The sequence below is a fragment of the Aquila chrysaetos genome, chromosome 5 (genome assembly GCF_900496995.4).
Source record: "Aquila chrysaetos chrysaetos chromosome 5, bAquChr1.4, whole genome shotgun sequence".
Classification (NCBI taxonomy): domain Eukaryota; kingdom Metazoa; phylum Chordata; class Aves; order Accipitriformes; family Accipitridae; genus Aquila; species Aquila chrysaetos.
The window spans coordinates 70079251-70106851 of record NC_044008.1 but is presented as its reverse complement, the minus strand read 5'-3'; the positions used below and the strand labels follow the sequence as shown (position 1 = coordinate 70106851).

Here is a 27601-nt window from a genome sequence, read left to right as displayed (position 1 = left end):
CCTTATGTGGTAAAGATATAGTTTTCTAAATGCCAATCGTGCTGAAGTGTCATTTTACTTATGCCAAATTCACCAAAAAATTTTGCAATTCTATGAATTAAATACCACCCAAAGGAGAAAATTTGTTATTTTACTATCAGCTATTTCTGCGGTAGGGGAGAGGGAAGGGTCTAGATCTCCTTTCAACTCAAATCCAGTCTGCTGTTATCCCTACAAAGACTGTTAGAATAAATATTGCCCTACAACTGCTAGGGTAAGTATTGAGAGTTATTGGATTGTCTTTGAAGAAAAGCATATTTTAAGAAAGCATGAACCCAAAATTGATTATTTTTGTTTGAGTAGTCTTCTGGTTTTTTTGGGGGGGAAACAGACCTTACTTACTTCCTTAGTATCAGAGATTGTTGTTTGTTTACTGTCCTGACATCTCCCACACTCAGGCTGCTTTCTAATGGCAGAAAATAATGAAAAGAAACTGCAACTGTTTGTAAAGTAAATATTATCACCATTGGGTGAACCTACTGATGGCATAGCCCCATATCTAACCAGCTGATCTGTGTAGCAATAGTACAAGTCCAGTGCCACATTCTTAATATCTACCTTGGATTGCAGTCGGGGAAATCACAGTTAAAGAAATCCTTGCTCACAAAGAAAGACTGAGATACAGATGGGTTGCAAAAAAACTTGTGTTTGTTCTGGAACCATATTCAGTGCATATTTGAAGTCATCAGAATAATTCCTATCAGTTTAAATGTTTTAGAACGTGCCTACCATAAGCTGCTATGAGAGCAGCGTTTATCAAAATGTTGTGTTCTGCAGAGTTCTGTCAGTCTTGTTAAATCTTACTCATCTTCACTCATACAAGCAAACTCTTTGAGTTACATGGACTGCTTGCATTGCTAAGAGTTATAGACTCAGCCTCCTTATGTATGGTGATGTACCAGTAAGAAGACCATAAACATGCATGAATTTGAGAACCAGGAGGTAAAGGCAGGACATGGTCAAACATTGCAAAATAGGGATGCATACAGAAAGGATTTGACCTAAGGTCTGAAGGTCAGTAGAACAGTTTGAAGCAGGTGCAGCCATGGTTAAACTGTTTGTTCTCCAGCTAAATAATGGGGTCTCTCCAGTTCTTCAATAGAGATGATCTTCTGTATTTTGTACTTATTCTAGCATATGACCTCTACAACTTTTTGGTGCTGCAAAAAGTACAAAAAAATAAATAAGAGCAGTCTTATCAACATATTGCTGCACAAAGTTGTGTTGGGGAAAAAACAAACAGATGTCACATACACAGTACCATAAGGATTTAAGAAAACACATGATTCCTTTTAGGTATGTGGCTGGATCAAGTCCAGGCATGTGTGGAAGGGTGGGGATCAGTTTGAGTAATGTAAAATAAGTTGGCATCTTCTGGTACTGAGCTTAGTTTCCTGTATAGCTGAGTGAAAACCTGGCATTGTAGCATGCCAGTTGCAGTGAACCTGGCCTGGTATGAAGTTGAAAGCTGGATAAAGGACCCTGGTGTAAGATCCTTTCCATGCATTCAGTTTCGTCATCCAATTTTGACCCTAAGCATCTGTCTAACAGGGCTCAAAATCAAATGTACAGAGTCAGTAGTGTTGTTCATTGCATAATTTTATGGTCACCCAGCCAGACAGAATGGACTTTGATTTGTGTGCATTATTCATCAGTCCTCACTGGGTTTCCCTGGTGGTTAGTGTAGAGTTTCATGAACAGCTAGGCAGGCATTTATGCGAAGGGGAGAACTAAAATGTGCAGAATTTGGTCAGTTTCTCCTGGCTACTACTGACAATTTTAGTGTCTATGAGACTAATTTCAAATGGTCTTCATTTTTTTCAGACACAAACAAAAGTTTGTTTGCTTTAGATTAATTTCAGTATTCCAAATATTTTTTAAAAAGCTGCTAGTCTCTTGACTAGTTTGCTTAACATTTGGGAGGTTATTTCAAGTGGACTTAAGAGTTTATAGAGTAGCTGAGATGTTATGCATAAAATTCAGTATCTTTCAGTGGGAAGATCAAAGGGCTGGAAGAAACTTAGATCCTACAAGTCTGACTTCTCCCATCAGTGTCGTCACTGTCTCCTGCATGCCTTTCCACCCACTCCTTATCTACTTGTGCTCCTCACCACCCAGACACAAACCAGATCTGATCCTGCTGCCGTAGAGCCAAGTTATCCTGCTACTGTGTACTGTAGCTAGTATGACCTGCTGAGAGACAGAGCAGTCCGTATCTGCTTGGATATATATGCCATGTGTGACTTCAGGCAAATCATAGTAAAGGAAATGACAAGTCAGTTGCCAGCAGAATGTGGTTGATAATTTCCTTTCAGGACTGCACATACTTTGAAGGAGGCAGTATGGTTGGCCATGCCTTTTTCATCTGCACCTGCAACCCTTTCTGCATACATAAATCAAAATGCTTAAGTGGCGAAGGCTGAAATACAGGGAAGGAGGCAGGTACAGGACACAAGGACATGATTTTTGTTAGGTGCTATGTTTATGGAATAGATCTGTAGGTCTGCGTATCCCACTGTTCTCTCTTCCCATCTACAGTGCTCAGCATATGTGGAAGACTCAGCAGGCACTTATTTGTGGATAATCAGGTATGGGATGTCTGTGTCTCCAGGGTATGTAGTTTGTTCTTCAGGCAGCTGCACAGCAGTGAATTTGCCAGAGTTATCCTGAATCGTTCTTTGAGGCATTCACTGATAAAAATTGAATACAATAAGAATCTTAACTGAAAGAAACAAAGCTTCCCTGAACTGGTTTGAATTCAAGGACGTTTTCCTCCGTTTCTGATATTTTGAAAGGTGGTGTACGGGGGCTCTTGGACTTACTGCTGTTGGAGTGTATTACTTTGTACTATTGCACTGTGGTTGCATTTTTTAAGTTGAATATCTATACATATCAATAGATGGACAACTGTTTAGCATTTTTATAAATTAAGTGATGTAGGCAATGAGTATTACTGATGGACAGGTTTTTCTGTACTGCTGTCATATTCAGTAGTTCACATGATAGTTGGTAGGCAGCTAGTCTTTATGGCTAAGCTACTAGAATGAGCCTATCTGCAGCTTGTCTGCAGAAGTTCTGCCCCATAGAGTGTGCAGGAGGCAGGGCTGTCACAGCTCCTAGGATTTCTTTTATTTTTTCAGTCAATGTCTTGGCCAAAGATGGAACACTGAACAATAAAAAGGGTTAGAAGAGAAGTAGATCTTTAGAATTCTTTAGAATAGAGGTAAATACAAATAAAATATTGATGAAGGTTGAGTAACAGGTGCAATGCTCTCTGGTTTTCAAAGGACACTGGAAACTACCAGGCATCTCTGCTTTAGATATGCCAGGCTGATAAGAAGGGAAACATATACATTTAAAATCTACAACTTCCATTTCTAGTCCTGAGTTGGTTTTGCCCTCACTAAAAAAAAAATTCTTTCCTCTTGCTACAGGCAAGAATAAAAGACTGTCTGAAACTTCTGTGGATTTTGACTTGACAGATGAAAAGAAGGAAAGCTAGGAAATCCCTGATGAAATCTTTGCAGTGGCATATTTCTCCATACAGTTCCCCTGAACTAAATACATTTTTTAAATTCTTACCTTTGGTGTTTTTTTAATTTTTCTTTTATCTGTGTCCAAAGTCTCATCTCTCAAAAGACAGGGAGAGCAAGCTATGAACAACAGATACCCAAATGAAGGTGATTTTTTTTCTACCTGGGATTTCTGCATCAATAATTTAGAAAGTGATTAAAATTCTAGAACAGCAAAATGAAGCAGGTACATGCATCACAGCCAGTGTGAAATATCTTCCATCTGAACCTCAAAACTGAATGAGAGAGAGGAAAGAAGCATATCCGTATCACTGCTTTTGACTAATGGCTAAAGAAGTGGCTGAGAAGGATGAATAGGGGACACCTTTGCAAGGACCAAGAAGCCAAGAAATTTAGCAGGGTTCAGAAGGATAAGCCGCTTGCTACAGTCACCCAAGGTAGACAGAGCTGCATCATTTCTAGCCAAGAATATTGTTGGTTGGAATAGGAATAACAGAATAGCAGCAGAGTGCCAGGATAACACTGCTGTCTCAGGAATCGGTCCAGAGAGGGGGAAGGGTATGACTTCTTCCAGGATCAGTGCGTAAACATAACTATGGACAGATGGATGATAGAAGTAATCTCTGAGGGATATTCCACAGAACTGCAGGGAAGCAAAAATGGTGGGGGAAGCATGGAGAGTGATATGTCTCTTGTCAAGACTGGGAGCATGACAAAGTGAAAAAAAAAAAGGTTCTTCCCCATGTTCACCTGGCAAGTGGGATAAATAAACAATGCTTCCAAATCAGTAAAATTTTTAGGGATGTCTTGAAAATAGTCCAAAATAAACCAGTAAAAGCTCTACATTCAGGTATTTATATTACTGTCATCCCTGTAATATCTAAGTAGTAAGTAGGAATGTTGATATAATACATGGCTGGCAACTGAGATGAGTAAGACATGTTCTTTCTTATCTGTATCATCTTATCCTGGCAGCTGATCTGACTAGAATGATTTTTCCCTCTTGCTGCTCCTCAGTTCCTCCACTGCAGTTCAACTTTTCTGCAATTGTTTCCCATCTGTGATTTTAGAAGTCTGAAAAAAAGCTGCTTTTCTTCACTTTTTCCAGGGTTGCATAACCTTTCACCTTAACATTGATGGTTACTTAGGGTAAACAGGTAGTAGGAAATATATGTACTCTGTTTTATTCATAAAGCTTGACTCTTCATCATTTGGGTTACAGGGACGTAAGTGGATTGATGTGTCGATAAGACTACTTTATTTTCTTCTCTACTTTCCTAAGCTGCCTCTTGTGTTGTAAATTAAATTTATGCAAAGTTAGTTAATGCTGGTGATACACAATCTTCATATTTGTCTTGTGGCCAGTTTAGTAATAATGGGATTCTGAGCTGTGCACTGTTTTATTACATGATTTGGGGTTCATTAATGACGTAATGGGTAAGTATTAAGGCACTTCGCAACCTTGGATAGCTCTTTATGATGCAGGGTCGGAGTCTCTGCTTTTTGGGGACTCCAAGAATCATTTCTTGTTGGAAGTTGCTCTAACTTGTCCCAGCTATCTCAGAAGCAAATATCCTTCTTTAGTCCTTTTTCTTGCCTGCAGAAATATACTTATTTTCCACAGTTTTTCCAGGAATGTGAGGGAAACATACATAAAAACCCTGTGTTGTTAACATGGACCTTGGAATTTTTGATAGCCCATGGCATCTCATTTTTTGGTAGCACACAGAAACAAACCTGATGATCCTAACCCTTTTTGGCAGTTTAAAGGGAATTTAATGAGTTCATTGCTATTTAAGATTCTTCTATACTTGCCATGTATAGTAATGGGAATATGCATAAACTGGGCTCTTTTGAAAATCTGCATGATGTAGAAACATTATTTTGAGCAAGTCAAGATCTGCTTTAGTCTGAAACAATGCTTTATGTTGAAAAACACATCACAATCTTGTTAACACCGCTGAAAGTACTGCTACATACTGGAAGAAAGGCTGTCACCAATTCAGAAAAATTAGCTACAAAGTTGTGGGTTTTTTTCCCAGTTCTGTTAAGAAATGTCTAGTAACCAAGAACGAGCTACTGCTAAGAAACTGGTAGACTGCAGTGGTGACGGTGAAGAGCAATTGCAGTAAAGCCACATTATGATGGGTCAATTTTCTGTCATGATGTGACTGCCTGAAATGGATCCATATCTTGGCTTATCCTCTGACATGAGATTTCTTCTTGATCAAATCTTGATCTTGAGCAAAGCTGTTATTATATGGCCAGAAAAACATTTTTTGACTTCGTGATCTCAGAAAGCGCCAGGACATAAGGTTTAAGTGCTGAGGATTTAGGTAGTCCAGTGAGCTATGAGATGATCTGGATTAGTGCCCTGACTGTCAACCCCAGGATGACTGGAAATCTAGGTCTCTGAATCTAATTCAGTATAATCAAGATAATTTTGCCTCCCCTTTGCCATTAGCTTTTGAATGACTTTCTGTTGTTTGTTGTGATTGTTTTTGGTTATATGTAGCTATGTTAGCCAGGAGAAAATGACGCTTCCTGTCTCAGGAATGTGCATCATTTTGTGTTGACTGAAGTTAGAGTAATGTATGTGCAAGACCTACAGTTTGCCATTCATAGTTCTGCTGAGTTTTCAAGGGAGATTGAAGGCAGCATTCTTCCCTCTTTTTCAGGTATGTCCCTTTGTTAAGATTGTGCAAAATGCTCACAGTGGTATTGCTTAAGCATTATGCATTCTCTGCATATGATGTAGCTCTTTAGCACGTTTCCGTATCATGTTCTAGACCGCAAGTTTTTGTGTGCTGTAGAATTCCGTGGGATTTGAGGCTGCTGTGTATTTTGTAGGATCAAGCACATAATATTGATGCCGTGCCATTAGTCTTGAGGTTAATTGGAAGACCTTTATTTTTTCCCCTTGAGTTTGCCTAAGCAGTGATGAATACTTAAATTCTGGGCACAGCTCTCTCATGGGAAGGCTGCTGAAGAAATAATTTCTCTTTCCTAGAGCCAAAGATTTGGGAAAAGAAAAAAAGATCTGCCTGTGGCAGCCAACAGGACAGTCCCCAACTGTTTGTACTGTTACTGATTGGTAACTTTCTGTTTAGAGAGTACAGGGAACAACTAGGGTCAGAAACCCGATGAGACGTCAATATCATATGTGCTTCTGAGGAAGGAACTTAGTGGTTTCCTTCTAAAGGAAGCCCTATTAATTTAGTATTAATAATGTATTGAACTTTAAAGGCTCAAGGATATTGAGGCCATTTCTTTGAAGTTGCTGAGTGTCCCCAAACCGCATTGAAATTAATGGAAGTGGAGGGCATGCAGTGTGATGAAAAGTAAGAGCTATTCTGAAGTTAATATCACAAGATATCTTGCTGCTTCTTACTGCATTAATTTATAGAGCTCTTCAGACTTTATATCTAGACATGATTAAACAACTCATTGGAGAGGAACTACCCCATCTAACACAACACAGAGTAGGCTATTGTGTATGCTGATACTCCTATCAGAGACTCTGGAAAACATTGAGATAGCCAAATTGTATTCATGTGGTTTAGGACTCATGAAACCCTAAGCATGCCATCAATGACTGACATGAAAGGTGCTGGGTCTCTGGCATTACCCTTTGAATTTCTCACACTGCTTGCAATCAGTATTATGTTCTAATTGCTGCAATACAGCTATGTATTTTTCTCCTGCATTAATTTAATTGCTTTGATTTCTTGCAGTAGTTCGGCTCTGATGCAATTTTGACTCGTGCCAGAGAAGGAGAAGAACTATACCTCATTCAAAAGTAATGTGAATCCCATAGATATGTGTGGGGTCTGAGGAAGCAGAGGCTAGCATCCCTAGTTGATAGTAATTAGTAGGTAGAACCTTCAGCATTCTTTCATATCAAAGAAAGCTGCTCAGCTTTCCCAGACAGCGTAAAGAGCTATACAGAAGTTCCCTGTCAATTGTTTCAGAAATGAAATTTTGCTGAAGAAGAAATTACGAAAAAAGTATTATTTTGAAAACTGAAGCAAATAACATTAAGTGTAACACTGCCTTAGTATTCCAGTCATGTTAGCCAAAAAATGCTTGGAGAGGGCGAACATACTATCTTTTACATTATGTGGTCTAACTCTTGTACATGTATGTTAGTCACATTAAAAGGACAGCAGCTTTATAGGGATGTTTGATGTTCTACAAATTGAATTAGGAACAGTATACAGAGTTTTCATGTTAAATTGGGTGCAGTGACAAAGTAATTCACCCTGCAGTGCAATCCATCATTTACATTGGTGTACTTAGATGCTCGGGGAAGAGTGAGGCAAAATGGTTTTAACTTTTTCTGACTAAAAGCTTTAGATACAACCCGTGGTTTTGTTCATTTATATTAGAACTTAAATAACAGTTGCATGATTGGGCATATATGCTTTATGTAAAAGTGCCTATTACAAGTTGGGACCCACAACCCAAACCCATATATTTATACAGCTTCCTTTAACAGTGTGATATAGCATGCAGTTACCTAGCATGTTCATCTCATGTTCTTCATAGACATTATTGGGAATGATTCCTGCTTACACATAAGCTTATTTAAACTGTTTTGATAGTATTCAGAGGTCAGAAAGCAAGGAGTTTGTTAACTAATTATATTTCTACCCTTTCTTGAACAGTGGGATGATAACTGATATTACAAGCCTGTTTTTACAGGTAGATAAATGAAAGTGCACAGTCATCTGCAAGATCAATAGCAGAGGAAGAAATGATGTGCAGGAGTCTTGCCTGCCAGTTCTGTGCAGTGGCCTATAGTGACTGGCTATCCCTTGCCTTTTCCCCTTTCCTTGCCTTTTAAGATTTGAAATTCTTTAGTGGAAAGGTTCACAAATAAGTTTGACTGGAAGGGATGAGAATAATATCTGCCCAAGGTCCTTCTCTCTGCTGAATAGAGCTGAGCCTTACACACACTTTTTACTTCCTGCAATCTGAGCTATTGCTAGATACTACCAAAGTCTTGCAGAGTTCTGGTGAGAGAGTGCTGTAAGCAGAATGTGCATCCTAATATGGGCTTAAGTACTTCTAAACATCTTAGTTTATGGTTCTTCAAGCAGTATCTAGTGACTCTGGACACTCGATGACTCTCATCAAAAGCCAACTACATAGGGACAGTAGATGCAGCAGTTAGCTATGTTGTAATGTTATGCCACATTGTCACTACTACCTGCATACATATGAGTCTACTTGTATGAAATCTCACCCTTTGGCCTAGGTTTTTAATTGGAATCTTATCAGAAGACAAAATTACAATAAACAGAAAATACACAGAATAGTCAAGTCTGTGCCGTAGCAGATTTCCCATGATAGTGCCTTACTTTTGCCCCCGGATGTGATAAAAACAGGTCACGTCCATTTTGCTTGTGTTGAATACTGTTTGGAATTCACAGCAACAGTGGGAGCTTTTACACATGGGGATGGTGGAAGAAGGATTTATGGAATTGGAAAGTATTAACTTAATGAAAGAGCATTTGCATGTTTTGTGAGCAAATCATTATCCAAAAAAAAAAAAAAAAGAAATCTGGTGTAGCTGATGAAAGCATTTTATTTATTGATCCCGTTATAATCCTTTGTTTTCTTTTTTCCTCCCTCATCGTATGGTGATGCATACAATGTAGGCTGTAGTATTCATAAGCTGGCTAACCTTTCTTGTCCTGTAACTATTCACTTATAAATGATGCTTTATGTAGTGCCTGAAGTGTGTGTTGTTAGGTTCTTTTAATATAAAAAGGCTGCATAAAAACATCTTAAATAATAGCTGCAATTATGTACAGACTTGTTTTAAACAAACCAAATGTTAATTATAGAGGGCTGAATCTTCAGCTAATTGCATCTGCTTAGTTCCCCTGCTGTCAGGTCCACTTTATACATGTGTATTCCATTTGCTTTAAGAGGCATTTGTTGGTGCGAGCCAAAAGCTGGTACTTGCATGACTGAAGATGTTGAAACTGATTTTTTAGGTTGAGTAAGTCTGTGTTCCCTCCAAAGTTTATGCAACCCATCCTTGGGTTTAACAGTGTGGAAAATATCCATATAAAATGTAGTAATTAAAACTATTTAAAATAATTACAAAGTATATACATTACGTAAGATTCTGGAAATGGATTTTAGCAAAAAAGATTAAACTTTTTCTTAGAGCTTTTTTTTTTTTTCCTGCACTGTTCTCTGTAGGGCTAATTTTCTGTTAGAACACATGATCTTCTGAAACACTAGGGGAAAATTCTTTTAATTTTAATTTCTGCCATAAGGCGCAGCCATCTTGGATTATTTGTCAATGACTGAAGAAGATACCTTGAGAGTGATGAAGCTACTCAGAGTGAACTATGGAACTCTGAATGGAAAATCAAATAGTATTACATAGCTAAGCAATAGCTTATGCTAGCTAGGAGAGAACCAGGATAAGGCCTATATAGCCAATAGTCTGTGGGGGACAAAGGGTGGATATAAGTAAAGATTGCACCAGCATGTAATACCTTATATCTTTCATTTTCAGCGTTTACCATTGTAATAGCAGATTTGAGGATTTATTTTTCTTGTAGTAGACACTATGCCATTTTTCTGTGAGTTTCGTATCAAAGTATTAGCAATGAATTAATGCCTTGCACTAAGTTCATTATGAAACTAATGGCTCATAGTTGCAGCTGGCTTTCTTTTTAATCTCATAACTATGCAGAAGGGGTAACAGTGATAAAAACGTTATCATGTATTTAATGCCAGGGCAATACTAGCCAGGTTATCACAAGCAAGACTCTTAGGATGTAAGTTAAGTAGGGATAAGCATGCAGAGTGATTAATATAGCAATCAGAAGACCTCAGATCAATAAAACTCAGATGAAAAAAGATTTTTTCCCGAACTGCTGTGAGCCTGATTCTCCACGGTCTAGCATTTTTCGTCTGTGTGAAATGGCAGTAAAGTGAATGGAGAATTCTGATCTGGCAGGATTCTGCTTTTGGCTTATGCTCAGATGTGAATGACATAAATGATGGCATCGGATAGTAGCCTTTCTATCTTTTATTTAAGTATAGAAAGTAATTAATTGTAGAATGACTTTTTTATGTCTTGCAAATAAGCATATTTACTGATGGGTATTTTGTATTAATTACAGCATTTTATATTATGCCAGCATTAGCATTCCAACAAGATGAAGACCTCTTTGCGCTGCAAATTGCATGCAGATATTTCAGCATCTGCATCATGGTACCTGGTATCTGATACAATGTTATCTGATGGTTTTAAAATAGTTTTACTGCCTGAACAACAGCTTCTCTTTGAAACATAAGCCTACTCGTTTTAACCTCTAAGCTAGATATAGTTAACTGCTGACTTTATGGGGCATTGGCATCTTTTGCTCTTTGCATTTACTGTACATTTTTATGATCCTGTACAATGCTGTTTCCCTATACGTGGAAGTCGCTAGGAAACAAAAATGCACAACATCTTGCAGAACTTAGCCTGTAATTTTATGCTCCACAATGAGACATACCTACAATAATCTGACAAAATGAAAGCAACACGTGTCATATCAGCTCCAAATAAATATCCTGTCTCTTCTACAGCAGCTGCATTGAAAGGGATCTGACATAATGGTGTTATATCAGCAGAGCTACTAATCTCAGATACTAGTGATTTCAGTACCGAGGGAGAGAATGCTGTAGCAAATGGAGGTCATTCAATATCCTCTAGCACTTTGGACAAACGTGGCATTTTGGACTGTCCCTACTAATGGCAGAATACAGTGCTGATGCTAAAAATTGCTGTTGCAGAGCTACTTGTGCAGGTAATCTGTTCCTAACAGCAAAGTGTCTGTACAGATGGGCCTGTTTATTTTGATGCCTTGCAGAAGCAACAATGTTTCTTGGAAGCAAAAGGCATACTCTTGGTTTTAGTGGTAAAAGCAGAAATCTCTGAGGTATCAGAAACAAATTTTTTTTTTTTTAGATATTTAACCCTCTTTAGGGATTTACAGAATTGCTTTCTAGACCTTTTGTCTCCTCAGTATCTTATGTGACAGGTCATGCCAAAAAAAGGAGCTGCCATGGAGGAGCTGCAGTGTTCTGGTAGGAACATAGGAGTATCAGAATCCACACAGTAAGCACACATGTCCCTTTTTATGGTCCTCAAGTGGAAGAATTGCAATGAGATGTATAATTGTTTTACTTTAACTGAAATAAGGATGCTGAGAGAATTTTGCTATTTTCAGTGTCATGAGGTGGCACATATGAAGAATCCTTTTCCTTGGCAACAATTCCTGAGCCATAAGGTTGAACCTGTTTACCCAGGCACAATGCCATTCTGTCAGATGGGCATTGATACACCAATTGTAGAGACCCTGTGTTGTGTGTGCATCAGGTGTAAGTGTCCCAGATAGGATTCCCAGCAAGGATTGTCCATATGTCTGTTCATTCTAATTTTGTATTCCCTTGTTCCATTACTAATCCAGGTATGGGTCTGATTATGTTTCAAAAATAGAGAACAGCTTTTTTCTCCTTTAATAAGACCTCTTGCCCACTTGCGTAACGTAGATTGGAGTAATGGTTTAGGAAAAGTTTTTGGAAGACAAACTTTCCTCCCTGGCCTTACAGACCCCCTCCTTCTACATTCAGAGAAATGAGAGCTTTATAAATCTTCTTCCTTTCTAAGCAAAGTCCCTGTAGGATCCATCAGAGTAAATCTTTGGCATCAAGCTAGATTTTATATGCACAGCAGAGTGGAAATCTGTGTTCAGTCACTCTCTGCACTATTTTGCAGGATATTTTGCCTGAACTGGTATAAAACGGTGAGGTTTCAGGGTTCAGGAAAGAGCATGGCACTGGGGATTGTGTCCCTAGCTGCTCTCTCACGACAACCACCTGCCTTTCCTCTTGATTTCCTCAGTGGCCTCAGTTTTCTGTAAGTCAGCAGTACTCCCAGCATTGCTCTTGCCCTATCTTAGATATTTTATATGTCTATGGTACAACATCTTATTTTGCTTATTGTACTCCTTTTTATGTGTTTCATTTTCATGTGTATTGAAGAGGCAAGGATCTGATATCTGTGGAATGTGCAGAGTGATGCCAGGTCATGCTCTTCTCTGATAGCTGAAGCAACTGCACAGGCATCCAATTATTTAGTACAAAGCTTTGATAATCTAATTTGCTTGCTCATCTCATGCATTCTGTTCTATACTAATGCAGCAGATCTGAAAAAATATGACAAAAATCTTAGTTTTCCTGATATTCCTTTTCGAATTACCTTTACTAAGTGTTGGGGCAACACACTGAAGCAGAGCTGCAGAGCCAGCATCTTGTGATTTTGGTTTAATTTAAATTCTGAATAACGGATTGTATTTTTCTTCTGAACCTGGCATGTATCATTTAGATTGGCCACAGAGTGGGCAAAAGCAATACATTTTTCGATTGTGCATGTTTCTATGAATGTTGACAGTAAGCAGTTGCATTTGAAAATACCCATCCTCCCTGAAGTCTTCTTAACTTGCCTCTATCTACATACGTTCTTTTTTCACCGACTTTTAAATTGCAGCTGCCTCTGGTTGGCTGAACCAGCTTTAGGTGTGTATATTACTACAAGGTGCACTTTAATGCAATGTAATTTTCTGGGAAATTTTTAGTAGAAGAATGATTGCTGTGCTTTGTTGGGACTCACTTATTAGTATCCTCTCCTTTTGCTGAAATCTTTAAGGACATCCTGAAATCTTTAAGGACGTCTGTTGCAGAGCATAGAGGCCTAAAAGCAACCTGCATAAACCAGTGTTGAGATCCAAAAAATTGCAGTTCAGACTGGATATGGATATTTTGCTGCTCAGATATTTAGATTGTGGGTTGGGATTTGCCATTTTCCAAATGTTTGTATAGTGCAGTCCAGCACAACAAAGCCATACACAGTTTGAGTTCTCTAGGCAATGATATGAAAGCTAAAATAATGAAGATAACGTCATCTGCAAACTGTAAAGTGTGCACAGTGGAATAGTCCTTTCAGTTTAACGTGTCACCATTCAGCTAACGGAACGAGCATCCGTACTGCAAGGAGAAATTTGCATCCACACATACCCCATTCCACTAGTGTGTCTGGATTTCTGGAAAAGCAGAGTGTTGGTCCTTCTGTCAGTATGTTTAATTAACTTCAGCTTTACTTTTGTTTCTGCAATTTACAGTCAGTTAAATCATAAATATTGTTTTGTAACTGATAGAACAGTATGTAATGGTCCTCATCTTGTATCCTTTTTAGTCTGAATGTCACATCCTCTTTGTAATTTTTAATGACAACAACAATTTTTATTACATTGCTGGAACTTTTCCCAGGGTAATTGTGTCTTTTGTATATAATATGTGATCTAGAAATGAAACTGCAGCAGAAAGCTGGTAAATCCAGCATCTTCTGTAGCTGCATATTTATGTTAAAAAATTCTTGGACCTAGTGCAAGAGATTGAAAGTATCTTATAAAACAGAACCAACCCCAAATTTAAGTTAATGATACACAAGGTAGCTGAGCTTTCTGTAGCTCAGTGAGAATTGCTCTAAATATGAAAATATCAAGCAAAATACAAGTGAAGGCAGAACATATTTGCGTATCAGCTCTGATCTGCTATCTTATGGAAATCAACTGCACGTTTGTCTTGCTGTGTGTCTGTATGCCCTTGAAAGTATTTCCAATTAACAGACATGTTACGTTTTGACCACAAAATTTGCTCCAGTTCTGATTTCCTTCACGACAAAGAGAAATAATGACCTTATAAGCAGCGAAATAATTGATCAAGGCCTTTCTGCTCTTAGCTTTTCAGGAATTTAGAGATGTCATTTAAGCAACAGTCTTCATCGGGGCAAACCTTATCCAAACCTTAGACTTTTATTGTTACAGCCTTCAGAGTATTGGTCAAAGAAACCTTTCATCGTGTAACTGTACTGTGCAATCAAATGCAACCGTAATAGAGTTGCATGTCACATACGCGTAACAGAAGCAAGTATCTTGCCTAGCTACTGGGATGACTGCGGTGGGGAATAAGTAGCAGGTGCTATATTGCAGACAGAGAAGATAGCAGAAAATATTTCTATTCCTGCCTCAACATTATAGCATAAGCCAATATTTGGGAAGCTATGGGCTATGCATTTCTGTTCTGGTTTTGGAACTCAGAGGGATGAGAGGAGAAGCAGTTATAGACACAGCTACTACCTGTCGTTCATTCTGTCACTTCTTCCCATTCAAAGTGAGAGATTGTTGGAGAACTTAGGAAAGGAAGGGGAGAAACTGCTTTTCAGTCCATCAACTTGGACTCAAATATTGGCTACTGTGTATGAGCGCACTCTTTTTCTCTGCATTTTTATCCCATAATGAATTTATGGGTGGCACAGAAACCATCAAGAGTGCTGCAGATCCTGATTTTCTACCTGAATTTTTAAGTTGTGATCAGTTCTTCAGAAGCTGAGTATGTTTTACTGAATGAGAAACAGGGACAAGGTCCTCTAAGATACAGATGCATACCATAATTCAATAAATTGAATAAACATCACTTGGGAACTTGAGGAATGGCTCTTCTGTAGAAGATGATACGCTGTTTAGAGTTTCCAAAGCTTATATAATTAAATATCTCCTATGCCTTGCCTTAATTTTATGGTTTCTTTGATTATTTCTTTCTAGCTCAACAAAATTCACCAAAAATCCATGAAGGCTGGTGGGCTTATAAGGAGGTGGTCCAGGGAAGCTTTGTTCCAGGTAAGTGTAATTTAAAAAACTTACTTTTTATTAAATATTCTTTTCACTGGAATTAATATCGTTGGGTTTGGGGGAGATTTTTTGGTTTTATTTTTTTTATCCATCGCAAAGATTTGAAGTACACAAGTACTCAGCATCACATTATAGTGAAGCATAGCAAGGTTTTTGTCAATACATTGTCCAAAGACCGTGGCTGTTTTCTGAGAAAGAAATTGCTTTGATGATATTCCTGGTTTCTCTCAGTAAAAGTACTATGATGCTACTTTGTGAATGTGTGTGTTCTGTGTATAGAAAAGAGAAAGGGAGGACTGAAAAGCAGTATTGTTAACTGGTTGAACTTACTTATGTGATGCAGCACTTCTAGATAATCCCATTTTTACAAATTTAAGAGTATATTAGGAAAGGAACCTAATCGAAACATGAACCTAACATGCAAGCTTCACTGATTTTTGTTTTGGAAACAAGAAACAGTGAGTGAAAAAAGATGAAATCCTAACTTGGCTTCAGTAAGATTTAGTAAATGGTAAATAATTAGTAGGCATCTAAAGGGATCTAAATAAGCAACAGCAGCTGAATTTGTTAGGCAAAAGTGAAATTCTGGCTAGCAATAGCCTGGCATTGGTCAGTATTGGTAGAACTCCTCCAAAACATGTGTATTGCTATATACTCCTTAAGTATCGCGTGGTCTGAGTAGGCCTTAGCTTGTTCTTTTTAGCTGTGGATCTGTAATACATTTCAGGATTCAAGCTGCCTGAGACACTAGTAGTTCTTAGACTGACAATTTTTTATTTTGTTTTTGACCTACATTTAACACCTGGTCTTTTTGTGCTCCCTTTCTCTAAATTATTTTATTCTTTCTTTCAAACAGAATTATTTTGTTGTGTCTTCACTGTTCCGTTTGAGTAGATGTTTCCACTTAGAAGAGGAGTCAGGAAACTTTAGCAGCCTCCATTTTTTGTTCAGTTGTGGAGCTGATTTGACAGTACCTTCCTCATTCAGGATACACAGAAACATTCAGTGATTATTTTGTTCAGTGTGTTTTCAGTACAGTTGAGATTAATATGCATTAATTCATGTATATTAGCTATATATTATAAGCTAAAATAGTGCTTCAAGTTCTATCATGAATGTACCATGAAAATTGCTACATGATTTTTATTTCCTCAAAGTACTAGAAAATATTACTTGGCTGTTGTGTGAGCTATTCCTAAGAATCTGTAGATTTGATCTATCATCAGATATTTTCACTGTTGTGACAACAGTTACAATCCGACAGTCATTCAAAATACCCAAAACGCTGATTATCTTGATAGGAATAGCAGTGAAAATGAGATGAAGTATTTCAACCCACAAGTTCCTGGCACTGAAATTCTTGTGAAAAGCACATATGAAAATCAACATCTACAAGCCTGGAGCTTAATTACATATTGATGTAGCATAAAGTAGCTTTTCAGATTTACTTGAGATTGGTTTGGACCGTCAAAGATGCTGCAGTGTATTGTTATGCATGTTTAGTTCCTATTGTTGATAGCAAGGGAAGAAACCTGGAGAACATAATCACCTGCTTTCAAGAAATTTCAGCTTTCCTGATTTGCATGACCCAGGTAGATGCCCAGTAGAAGATGAATGAAAAATATATTTTCTAAACAGACCTTCTAATTATTTCAGCTTAAAGTTATTGAGAAAAATAATTTAATTGTCAGCATTTAAAGAAACTTATGTGATCAGGGAATGCTTGTGGTATTCTAGTCGTAATAGTGTGAGAAATTTCTACTTGGGAACACCCTTAGAAGATTAGGGAGGAAACAGTCATGACTCGAACTTTCAAGAGGGAGGACCTTTTAGACTAGTATGGAGAGAGACCTCCTTTCTGAGAGAACCCCATATTACCCCTACATGTTGAATATTGGACTAACCTCACACACATCCTCAAGAATTGGCCTAGAAGGACAATTATGAACAACTCGCTGAACCAGCCATGAAGAGAGCAAGGGTAATTTGGGGTCACCTTTCTTGCAGACTGTCATGCTTCTTTCAAATTCAACTCTGCAACCTTTAAGCCTCAGCAGAAGAGAGAAATCCCATGAATTTTTACAGAACAAACAACTAATTTTTTTCAGCAGCACCCAGATTTTGGAGTCTTTGAAAACCATATTTAAAGCATTTCAAGGATGCATTTTATGGTTATGATCTCACACTGACACATCACAAAGGATATGTTAGTGCATATTAAGTTTATCCATAACGTTAGCAGTCACATATCAGATCTCACATGAGATGCTAATTAGCACCTGAGAGGTGATAGCTGCAAGGCAGTCTGAGCTATAGCTGAAGTTGCTGACTGATGTGCACTGAAGCCAACAGCTATAGCCATCTGCTAAGATGTTTCTTTTCCACAGCTGTTTGTCCTGTCCCAGGGCTGGAAGTTACCACCCCGAAAGATATTAGAAAGGAATATTTGTCCAAGACTCTGTCACTGCAGTTCAAAACTGGCATCTAAGCTAATATGATTGACATGAGTACAGCTCTTTAGCTGCTTAGGGGAGCAACCACAAGTGTAGAGATGACTAATTGGGGGTAACAGCATTGTAAAACACTCCAGGATGATTTGCTAGAGTTTGTCTGTCACAGCTTTGGCTGTGTGAATACTTTTCGCCTACTTCAAAGCAAAGTCACTGTCTTTCTTTGAACTATCACTTCTTCTTTCATGTATACTTGTGTAAGAATGCATTTAGGAGTGTATCACAATATGCCTAGGTTAGAATATGCCATTTGTACGTTTTTCTGCTTAATAATCTGTTTTGGATGCATTTAAGTCAAGTCCTAACAAATGCTGTGGTTCCTGTGCAAATTTGTCTTTGAGTAGTTCTTAAAATCAAACCATACTTCACTACATTCCCCAAATCCCAGACTCCCTATATTCTGGGACAGATTTTTAGAAAAATTCTTTTAAATCCCCTTCTAATATAATATGTTCATCTGGACACAGTTTTTTTCCACTGTAAACCAGTGGCTTACAATCACTGATGTGTATCTCACATGTAGGAGAGGATATAGGCAGAGATGAGGTACAAGACCCATCACACTCTCTTTCCCGACTTCCCTTCTTGCTCTGCTCAACAGAGAAGAGAGCAATCGTGACTGACAAGTTCTCTCACTACAGTAACTGTGGCTCACGTCTTTCTTAGTGCCAAGCCTTGCACATGAGGGTGCAGAGTTGTCAAGTGCAGGAAGGAAGGTGCATCAATGGCTAGATCTGCGTATATACTACTGATGCATAAAACACTCTCCCATCTCTCACCTTTTCTAAAAGCAAAGAATTGCTTTTATGATTTAAATCATGTAGCCAAACAAAATAGAAAGTAAGTAGTGCTTTAAAATGTTAATTGAATGCAAATTAGGTTCCAAATTAAATTTCAGAAAATGTTCAAGGATGAAGAATGAATACTTTTCTTTATGCACAGTGATTTGCATAATAATCAAATAATCTATAATAATACATACTTTCACCACATAAACTTTTTCTGGTATGGAATATCAAAGTAGTTCATGATGGGTTAAAACACATTTAAATAATCTTTTTCATATCTTTTGTTTGACTGAGTTTTGCTGTGACTATGAATATGTTGTGTCACTGAAGTAGTGCAAGCATTTTCAGGGTGGCAAAGGCAATAATATTTCAAACTATTCTGTACCATTTCTTTTACTTTAAATAGATGTGCATAACCTTTGATACTCTTGTGTGTCTGATTGTATTGATTCTCTTCATACTGCTCCTGTTTTTTTCATAGCATCATAAAAGTGGGCTTTGGTAAGCATAAAATACAAAGGTGGTTAAATCTAATTTGTGATCACAGAATTCACTTGCCAGAACTCCATCCTGTTACTGAAATTTTGGACTACACGTTAATACAAGGGCATAAGTGTTTCTCACCCAGGGAAGACACTGTTTTCATGACCCTCACTGAATTATACCAAGTCTAAAGTTACTTTACAAGGTGATAGTGCTAATCTTAGCTAAGAGGAGGAAGTCCATCTCTACCACATAATGAGTGAACTTTGCTGAAGGAGCAGATAATGTTCCTCTCTTCCCTTATGATAAAGGTTGTAAAACAACTTTAATTCCAGATAAAGATCTACATCCACTGTGATTCATTATTGGCTACAGATCACCAAATCAGAGGCTACCTGCTTCCTGGAGATTCTGAGAAATCCCATGTTCGTAGGTCCTTTCACAACTCATTTTACTATAAAAGGGAAAAGACTGCTAGAGATTGATAATGCTGCTCCTGCCTTTTGCAAGGATCATGTTGACGGGATTATGCCCCAACATAGACCAGCTGGCAAAGCTACACCGACTCAAAAGGAACACTGGGGCAGTGTTTGTGAAGCACTGAGAAACTCCCCCCAAGGAGGAAATGCATGAATTTGGTAATGATTTACAAGGAAAAAGAAGGAAGCAATTGACAATCTTGGGCATGAGTGCCAAAACCTGATTTTAAACTTCCTGCTATCACCATGTGCTTTTGTTATGGCCCACACAGGCAGTTCAAGTGTCCCTAGTTTCTTCTGTGTGGGCTTTAAGATTTCTTTCATTACAACTTTAAGATTTCTTTTAAACTACAAATGTCTTTATTTACGTGTCCAAAAATAACCTTTGATGGGCAGAATCCATCTGTAAGAACCATGAACTATTTGTCCATGGCCTGAAACTGAGAGATACGAAACTTCAAACCCAAACACATCTTAAAATTTCTGAAAAGCTTGTGTGTTATGCCATCCTCCAATCACATAGGGGTCTATTTCATACATTGAGACTGGTGATCGCTTAGTTTGGCTGCCTGAATAATACAAAACATAAACCTGCTAATTGCTACTCCTGCATTGCTCACTTTTGTACTAACTATAAAATTTCTTGTAGTTTTACTTTGGGACTTCAGGAGGCTGCAGCATCACTCCCAGTCTGGTGCATTTTGCTTGTCAGTGAAAACAGTGGTGCTGTCTGAGCTACAGCAGTGTTTTAAACAGTCTGCACACACTCTTCAAAATCATTCAGTCTGGTGCCGACTCTGAAGAATTAACCAGCCATATATAATTATTTATTGGAACAATAATAGCAGTTTTTCTTTTAGAAAGCAATATATTGGAACACTTCATTTCTTCAGGGTGATAGAGCATAGATTCTGGAAATCATTCACTTATTGATTCGAACTTAGATTAGTATGTATAATATTTCAGCTTTGGTTATCAGTTAAAGATAGCTCGAAGGAAATATATTTTGTACCAAATATTTTCTTGGTTTCTTACTTCCTTTGGTGATTCTGCAAAAACGGACTGTTTACAAATCATGTAACTGGAAAGGAAACTAGATTTTTTTGTATTTTTGCATGGGAGTTAGATATAATTAAAATGTAAAACCATTGTCTCACTTTTCAATGAATTGTTGATACAATTCATTATTTTAAAATAGCAAGGAACGGATGAGTTGACTACTTTTAATTTGGAAGAAGAAAGGAACACTGTTGAGGGGAGACATTTGATGGCCTCAATTCTAATACAAATATGGCAACAGTTGGTCATCTTCCTATGAATTGTAACCAAATTACAGCATTGACTTTGAGACACTCTCACATTAGTAGTAGTGCCGTACTTAATGAGACTATCAGAATGAATCTGTAATTTTGAATCTTCCATAAAAGTGTAAAGAGGCTGGTTAGAGAGTGGCTCACACCTAGAGGTGTGAGGTTTGATTTATCCCTGAACTTCAATAGGAAAAAAGTGGAATTTAGCATATTAGGATCTGGTTATGGTTCTACATAGTAATGTACCTTCACAAGGAAGTACAATTCCATGTGATACAACTTGGTCTCCAGGTTTAGTTAACAATTAGTCTTATTAAAAGAGTTTTATGGGTACTATGTGTGAATTAAAGCTGAGTTTTCCAGATTAATGATTTCATGGGTTGGATTTTCCTGACAAAGCCTCCCATGCTCCTGTTGTGTGGATAGTAACATTTTACTGGGAGATGAAATGTCCCTTGGCAAGTCAGTGATATAACTGAGAGAACCATGCCATGCTTCTTTATAGCAAGAAGTGTATTTAACAATCTCAATCTATGTCTCTGAACTTTGATCATACAAAGCTTTAAGCAAATATAAATAGAGTTGTTTTATGAATTTACCTGATTTTAATACAAATGTGATTCTACTTGCTTGCATGAATAGATGGAGAAATAATGGAAGATACTCTGAGTGGTGATCTGTAATGTTCTCCTTCAATAGCAATCATAGCAGTGGTAGAAGGATCAAAGTTGACATTGTGAAGATGTATGTGTGAGAAATGGGATTTATTTGTTCATTTAAGAAAATGCTACAAGTGGCTGCTGAACAAAAGTGTCAATTTAATGATATTCTAGGACGTGCAGTAGGGGCATCTTGCTTGAGTAATGGACACATTCTTAGCAAGTTCAAGTGAGAATACACAAGGTGTTCATTCTTCTGTCTGTCATCCAATGGTCTTTCATCTGTCTTAGTAATTAAGCAGGATTAAGGGCTTTGTCTTAAACGCTTTGATAGCGATACTTCTCTGGGGTTGCCAACCAACCTGAATCCTGAACTCTCATCTATCCTGTAAGAAGTGCAAAATGAACTTTAAAGCTATAAACCACTTTGGCTGATAGGACAGCCCTGTTTGCTGTAATTTCAGCTGGGCCATTTCTGTTGCCAGTGAGTAGCCCTTAGAAGAAGGTGCAAACAAGGATGGCTGCATTAACTAGCAATATGCTAAATTGTTTTTAGCTACATCCAACTTCAGCAATGGCTTCCCAATACGTACAGGAGATTTTCTTCTAATTGGTTCCTAGTTTCTAGCTAGCTTTGAATTACCTAGAAATCTCCCTAGAAGCTTTCTGTGAGACTGTTTCCTGAATTAATAACTATGGTCAGTCTCAAGCCAGGAAGAAAAACTGCTGCTACACCTTTCTGAATGGTGTGTTATCCAGAGATGCAAAAGTGATGGGCAGTAAGAGGTTTTTAGAAACTCCCTTTCTAAAGGGAATAAAAGGGAGGAACAAAAAGGAGGAAAGGGAGTAAAACCGGGAGATTGATGGGGTAAGTAGGTTAGTCACATTATCTTGTCCCAACTGCATTATAAAAGCTGTGATAGCCTATGTTAGGCCTAGTCATATCAGTTTCCTTCCTCTATTTGTGGCCTATGTACCTTTAATGTTCCAGTGGTGGGTAGTCTAAGCTCACACTTAACAGACAGTCTCAGAGAGAACCTACTGTCTGTAGATGCTCTATACTTGATATTAATAGGTAGAATATTTCTTAATCAGAAGGAAATAGCTCCAGCTTTTTATCACTTTCTCCTGTAGTTGTTTAGCAATGAAAGAAGACTATAACAAAACTTTGAGTCAATGCAGAGGAAGATGTACAGGACCACAGGATGCTACACGGTGTGGTTCTCCAGGGCAGTCTGACTGTGGAGGTGGTGTCCTGGCAGAAGGCCTCCAGGGAATACACTCAGAAGAGGGCAGATCTGTCTACCTGCCTGCAGCATGGACCTTCTCCCCTTCACAACACCTGGTGGCACTGTGATTTTGTTCCCATAGCTCCCTTCTTACTTGACCAAGGACCCCAGGATTGGGGATCATCCGTTACAGGTGCTTTTGTTACCAGCATGGAACTCAAAAAGTTACTGTCTTCAGGTCCTTCCCACCCCTTTGAATACCCATCTATGCAGCCCTTTTTACAAGGGCCTTTTGAACAGAGTAAGTTACTGTCTAACGTATGGCCTGTAGCTGCAACCATTTTGCAAACGGATCTCTGAATACTTTTTTTTCCCCCTAAGCTTCCTTCACTCTTTCAACAAAACAAATAAATAAATTTTGGAGGGCAAGCAATGTAAACCAACCACAGAAAAGAACTCTGAAAATCTGAAATTTTAAACCTTGCCAGACTTGTGGTTGGACCACAGTTCTTTGCTAAAGTGGTCTCAGATCCCTTTTCCCTTAGACAGCCTAATCATCTTTCTTGGGTGTGTTTTTTCCTCCTAAGTTATGATTAATATCCATGGAAGAAAAATTGCATGTAACAGATGTATTTCGGACTTTGCTTCATTATACTGACAGGACCAAATGATTCAAGTTGTCTTCCTGTCTATTTCGAGCCACAGTCAGGCACTGCAAAGGTCAAGCCTTCCCTTTAATGACAAATACTGCATTGGTAGCATGTTGTATCTTGCTGTGTTACCAGCTGTCTAGTACCTCTCCTGCTGAACCCACAGGTTCCTCCTGCTAGGACACAAGCAGTATCCCTCTTCTACTTCAGGAGTGTGCTAATATGGAAGACCTTCAAGGCAGTAATCTGCAGATCCTTGTCAATTATTGTACCTCACACTTTGCTATTAGGTTAGATGCCAATTTTAGGGATAGCGGTACTCCCATTACTTTTTAATGAAGTTGAAAATCCTCTTTCCCACTATCCTGAAGTGGTTGCTGTTTACCTTGCAGTGACATTAATATGGATTATAAGAAGAAAGAACAATTAAGTACCACTAATTCTTTGAGACAGCTGTAGCTGGTAGGGCTACCACAACCTGCATGAATGATGGCTTCTAGTTGGGGAGAAGTTTAAAAGATGGTGGTTGCCATTTGGGCATTTATATCCTCAAACAGGAGAACAGGGAGCAGTATCCAAAACATCTGCTGTCCTAAACAATGTGGAATCTACAATCATTACAGAATCTTGAAGACCTACAGTTACTGTTAGGTAACTGCTCTTTCTGCAAATTTAATGCAATTTAGTTTTTTTAAATATTATCCCAGCCCACTTTGAACTTTTAAAAAGTGAAAAGCCAGCAAGCCCACTTCTGTGATCTTTCAAGGGTTCATCATTCCATGATGAGCGCATCCTCTTAAGCTTTTGCTTAAAAAAAGAAGGAACATTCCTATGCAGGACCTTAGATGTATCATCAAAAGTTTGGGGGTTGGAATAAAAAGGTAAGGCTAATATTAGGAATCTTTCTTTTCTTAGGTTATTCACTGTGACCTAAAAGCAATGGAAGGAATTCCAAGTATAGATACTGGTATATAAAGGAAAGGGTTTATCGTATTCTTGACAAGCTAAGTATAAAAGCGTTTGAAACAGTAGTCCATGACTAAGTCATTAATAACTGAAAGACTGTAAATCCTTACTTTGGAGGATTATTCAGGATAGTGCTAACTGCCAGACAGCAAGGCTCCTGCACGTTGGTGCTGCTGAGTATATGTATTGGTATATTCAAGAAGTTTATCTTATCTTGCGCCTTGACAGGCTAATCTTCACACAATATCTTAGTAGTTCTTGTCACCCTTTGGCAGTAGACATTTTGATGGTATCCATGTCTTAGAGGAGTAGAATTGAAGCACAGAGAAATCTGATAGAAGAATTAGTGGCTGCTTAGAGACCCAAGGAACTTTTCTAAGCTAATAATCCAAACTGAAAGTGAGTAATGGCATCTGCCATGGTTGATTATGTAGGGAGGGGACTTGGAGCTTTGGCAGTTAATTACCTCATAGTAGTTGTCTTTTTTGTGTGTGTGCATGTGTGTTTGTACAAGACAGATAGTAGCAGTCATCACTCCCTACATTGAAAAACCACTTTCTTTATAGATTTTCATTGTATAGTATAAAATAAGTTAGCATCCTATGAAGAAGGAAGTCACTGAGAATAACAAGGAATAGTAATTTTCTGTGCTAATAATGTTCTTCTGTAGTGGCATGTAATTGTACTTAATCAGAGAAGGGTTACAATGCTTCAGCTTATGTTGGCTTAGGTACTTCTCCCATAAACCTGTATGGGATGATATAGAACTGGAAGGGATCGCAGTATAGCATGGAAATAGAGATAATGAGTGACACTAAGAGGTTGCCTCACTGCTCCTCCTGTCATTATCCCACTTACAAAAAATACTCTTGTAAAATGCTTTGATGAAGAGAATTGCATTTTAAGAGTGCTACAATTACAATTTGCAATTATCTGTTCGGAATCCGCCTCTCATTTCACTGAGACTATTTACATCGGGATATTATAGTGACTTCAGGGAGATTATTCCTAACTGTTACATTGATGATGAACCCAGCACCACTGAGGACTCTATATAAATACAGCGTGCACTTTGCAATTCATACATCTCATTAGCACAATTTAGTGTAATTAGGGTAGAATTTCCCACTTCATACAGAGTAAAATATGGTCACTGCAGCTACACCCTTATCTGTGGTTAAAATAAACTCCTGTGAAATAAGATCACACCACTACTCTGTGTATGGTTACACAGAGTAACTCTTCTTGTTGTTTGTTGTCAATGAAAGTTTTACCATTACTCACAAAGAACTTCCCTGTCAAATCCTGTCCCCTGCCTAATGGAGAAAGAGGTCAAAAAGAAAAGGAAATGAGGCTGTTACCAAAAGGTAGTTACAACATATAGTATGCAAGTAGTTTCCTCATAGACTGCTATGATTTAAGTTGTAAATATGGACTCAGAGGATTGTTTTATTATAGTATTTATTCAGTAGCCTGCAAGAACTTTATTTCTGAAAGTACCGTGTATGTATGTGTAGGATTACTTAGGCTCTTCAATTAGGGGATTGCTAGTGGTAGTCTGAAACCATTCATTTGTACTCAGTGAAAATTTCCTCCTCTTGTAACACCTCTCTAAAAAGGTCAGTTGTGAATTCACTGGACCATGAATCTATTGAACACACTCGGGAGCAAAATGCATGCTCATCATTTACCATGTCTGCCTGCCTCCGAGTACGTGGAATTATTATTTGGAGAAGTTTTACTGCTGTTACTTACACACATTAAAATACAGCTATCGTATAACATCACCCCACCATGGTATTTTCTGGGCACATGCTATTTGTGGTCATTGAAAGATTTACTCTCTCTTACAAAGAAACTCACCATAAAATACAGTCACCTTCTTAATGCATTTCCGGCTACCTGCTGACCCTGCTCAGAGCTGTAAATCGTGTTATAGTTAATGACTCTGGCCAAAGAAGGAAGCTTCCTGAATGTTATTGATTGCTTCTTTCTGCTACTGAAAATATTACTTAAAATTGTCACTTTTTCCTTTCTGAATAGAGAGTGGTTTTACATTAGGGCACTTTTTCATTTTGTATTTATAAAATGAACAAAAATACATTAGAGTTTCCAGACCAAGCAGTAACCATCTTTATAGTCAGCACATAAACCCTGAAAATAACAGCATAACATCATAATGGGAAACCTGACAGGTCGTTAAATACAGCTGTGCAAATGGCATTGCTGTAATTCACAAGTGCATGTCGACAGCATCACACACTACAGCCTTTCAGTATCTGGTCAAAAGAGAAAAATACTGAAGCACAAAATAAGCACACGAAGTTGGTCACTTGACACCAGAGCACATAGCTGATAGGTGTTCCATCCCAACACAGAGGTGGTTCTTTAGGACCTTTTTATGACCTCCCCCTAATTTATTTTTTCTGTGTCTTCAGTATCTAGAAACTTCAGTTATGGGGGCTTAGGTGAAGAATGAAGGTCTTTACACAGGTCATTTTACAAATATTAAATGAGATGTAGGTAAAGAAAGATGGATAAAGTGAGTTCAGGGCAACAGTATGGAGGCTGGGAGAGAATTAAACAACCAGTGTAGATACCTGTGTCATGAGGCTAGTCTGCCTAGTGTCTCTATGCTGTTGACTAAAAAAGAAAAAAGGTGTTCCTGCAGATCCTTTGGAGAAACCCATGTCTTTTGGCTGACTAAAATGGAAGTGGTACAGGTGCCCCAACAGAGAAGCAACAGTAGGCAACAGGATGGGCAATGTGGACTCAGCATACCTCCTTTATGTGCATTACCAGTTTTTCCATTTCAAAGTCTCATTTTAATAGAGCTGAAGAATGTTACATGATTTTTTGCAATGAAATTTTGGCATTATCTCATACTACGTTATGATGTCAGAAGTGAGCAAGGAAGAAGGGTGGATGTATGCAGGCCAAGTAATAGCCAACTGCACAGCCGCTGTGCTTCAGCATAAAAACAAACCCAAAGGTTGAAAAGCACTAGCATTAAAACAATGACATTTCAATCAGATGGTGAGGAGATGGAATTTTCTTCCTTGCTTACAAGAAATACTTTGCTCACATTGGGTTTAGTAATGTCTCTGAAATCCAGGTGTTACTTTGTTTCTACACTAGAATAACTAGAAAGCAAGTCTGGCTGAAGTAGTCCCTACAAAAGCCAGCCACT

General features: G+C 38.1%; 1 protein-coding gene across 3 annotated transcripts in view; it reads left to right on the top strand.

Moving 5' to 3' along the window:
• Positions 1-27601, top strand: part of CA10 (carbonic anhydrase 10) — a 213025-nt gene that overhangs the window by 24124 nt on the left and 161300 nt on the right. For all 3 annotated transcript variants that reach the window (XM_030015108.2, XM_030015106.2, XM_030015107.2), the window contains one exon: positions 15251-15325. In XM_030015108.2, coding sequence (XP_029870968.1) covers positions 15251-15325 — 75 coding nt within the window. The remainder of the gene's footprint in view (positions 1-15250; positions 15326-27601) is intronic.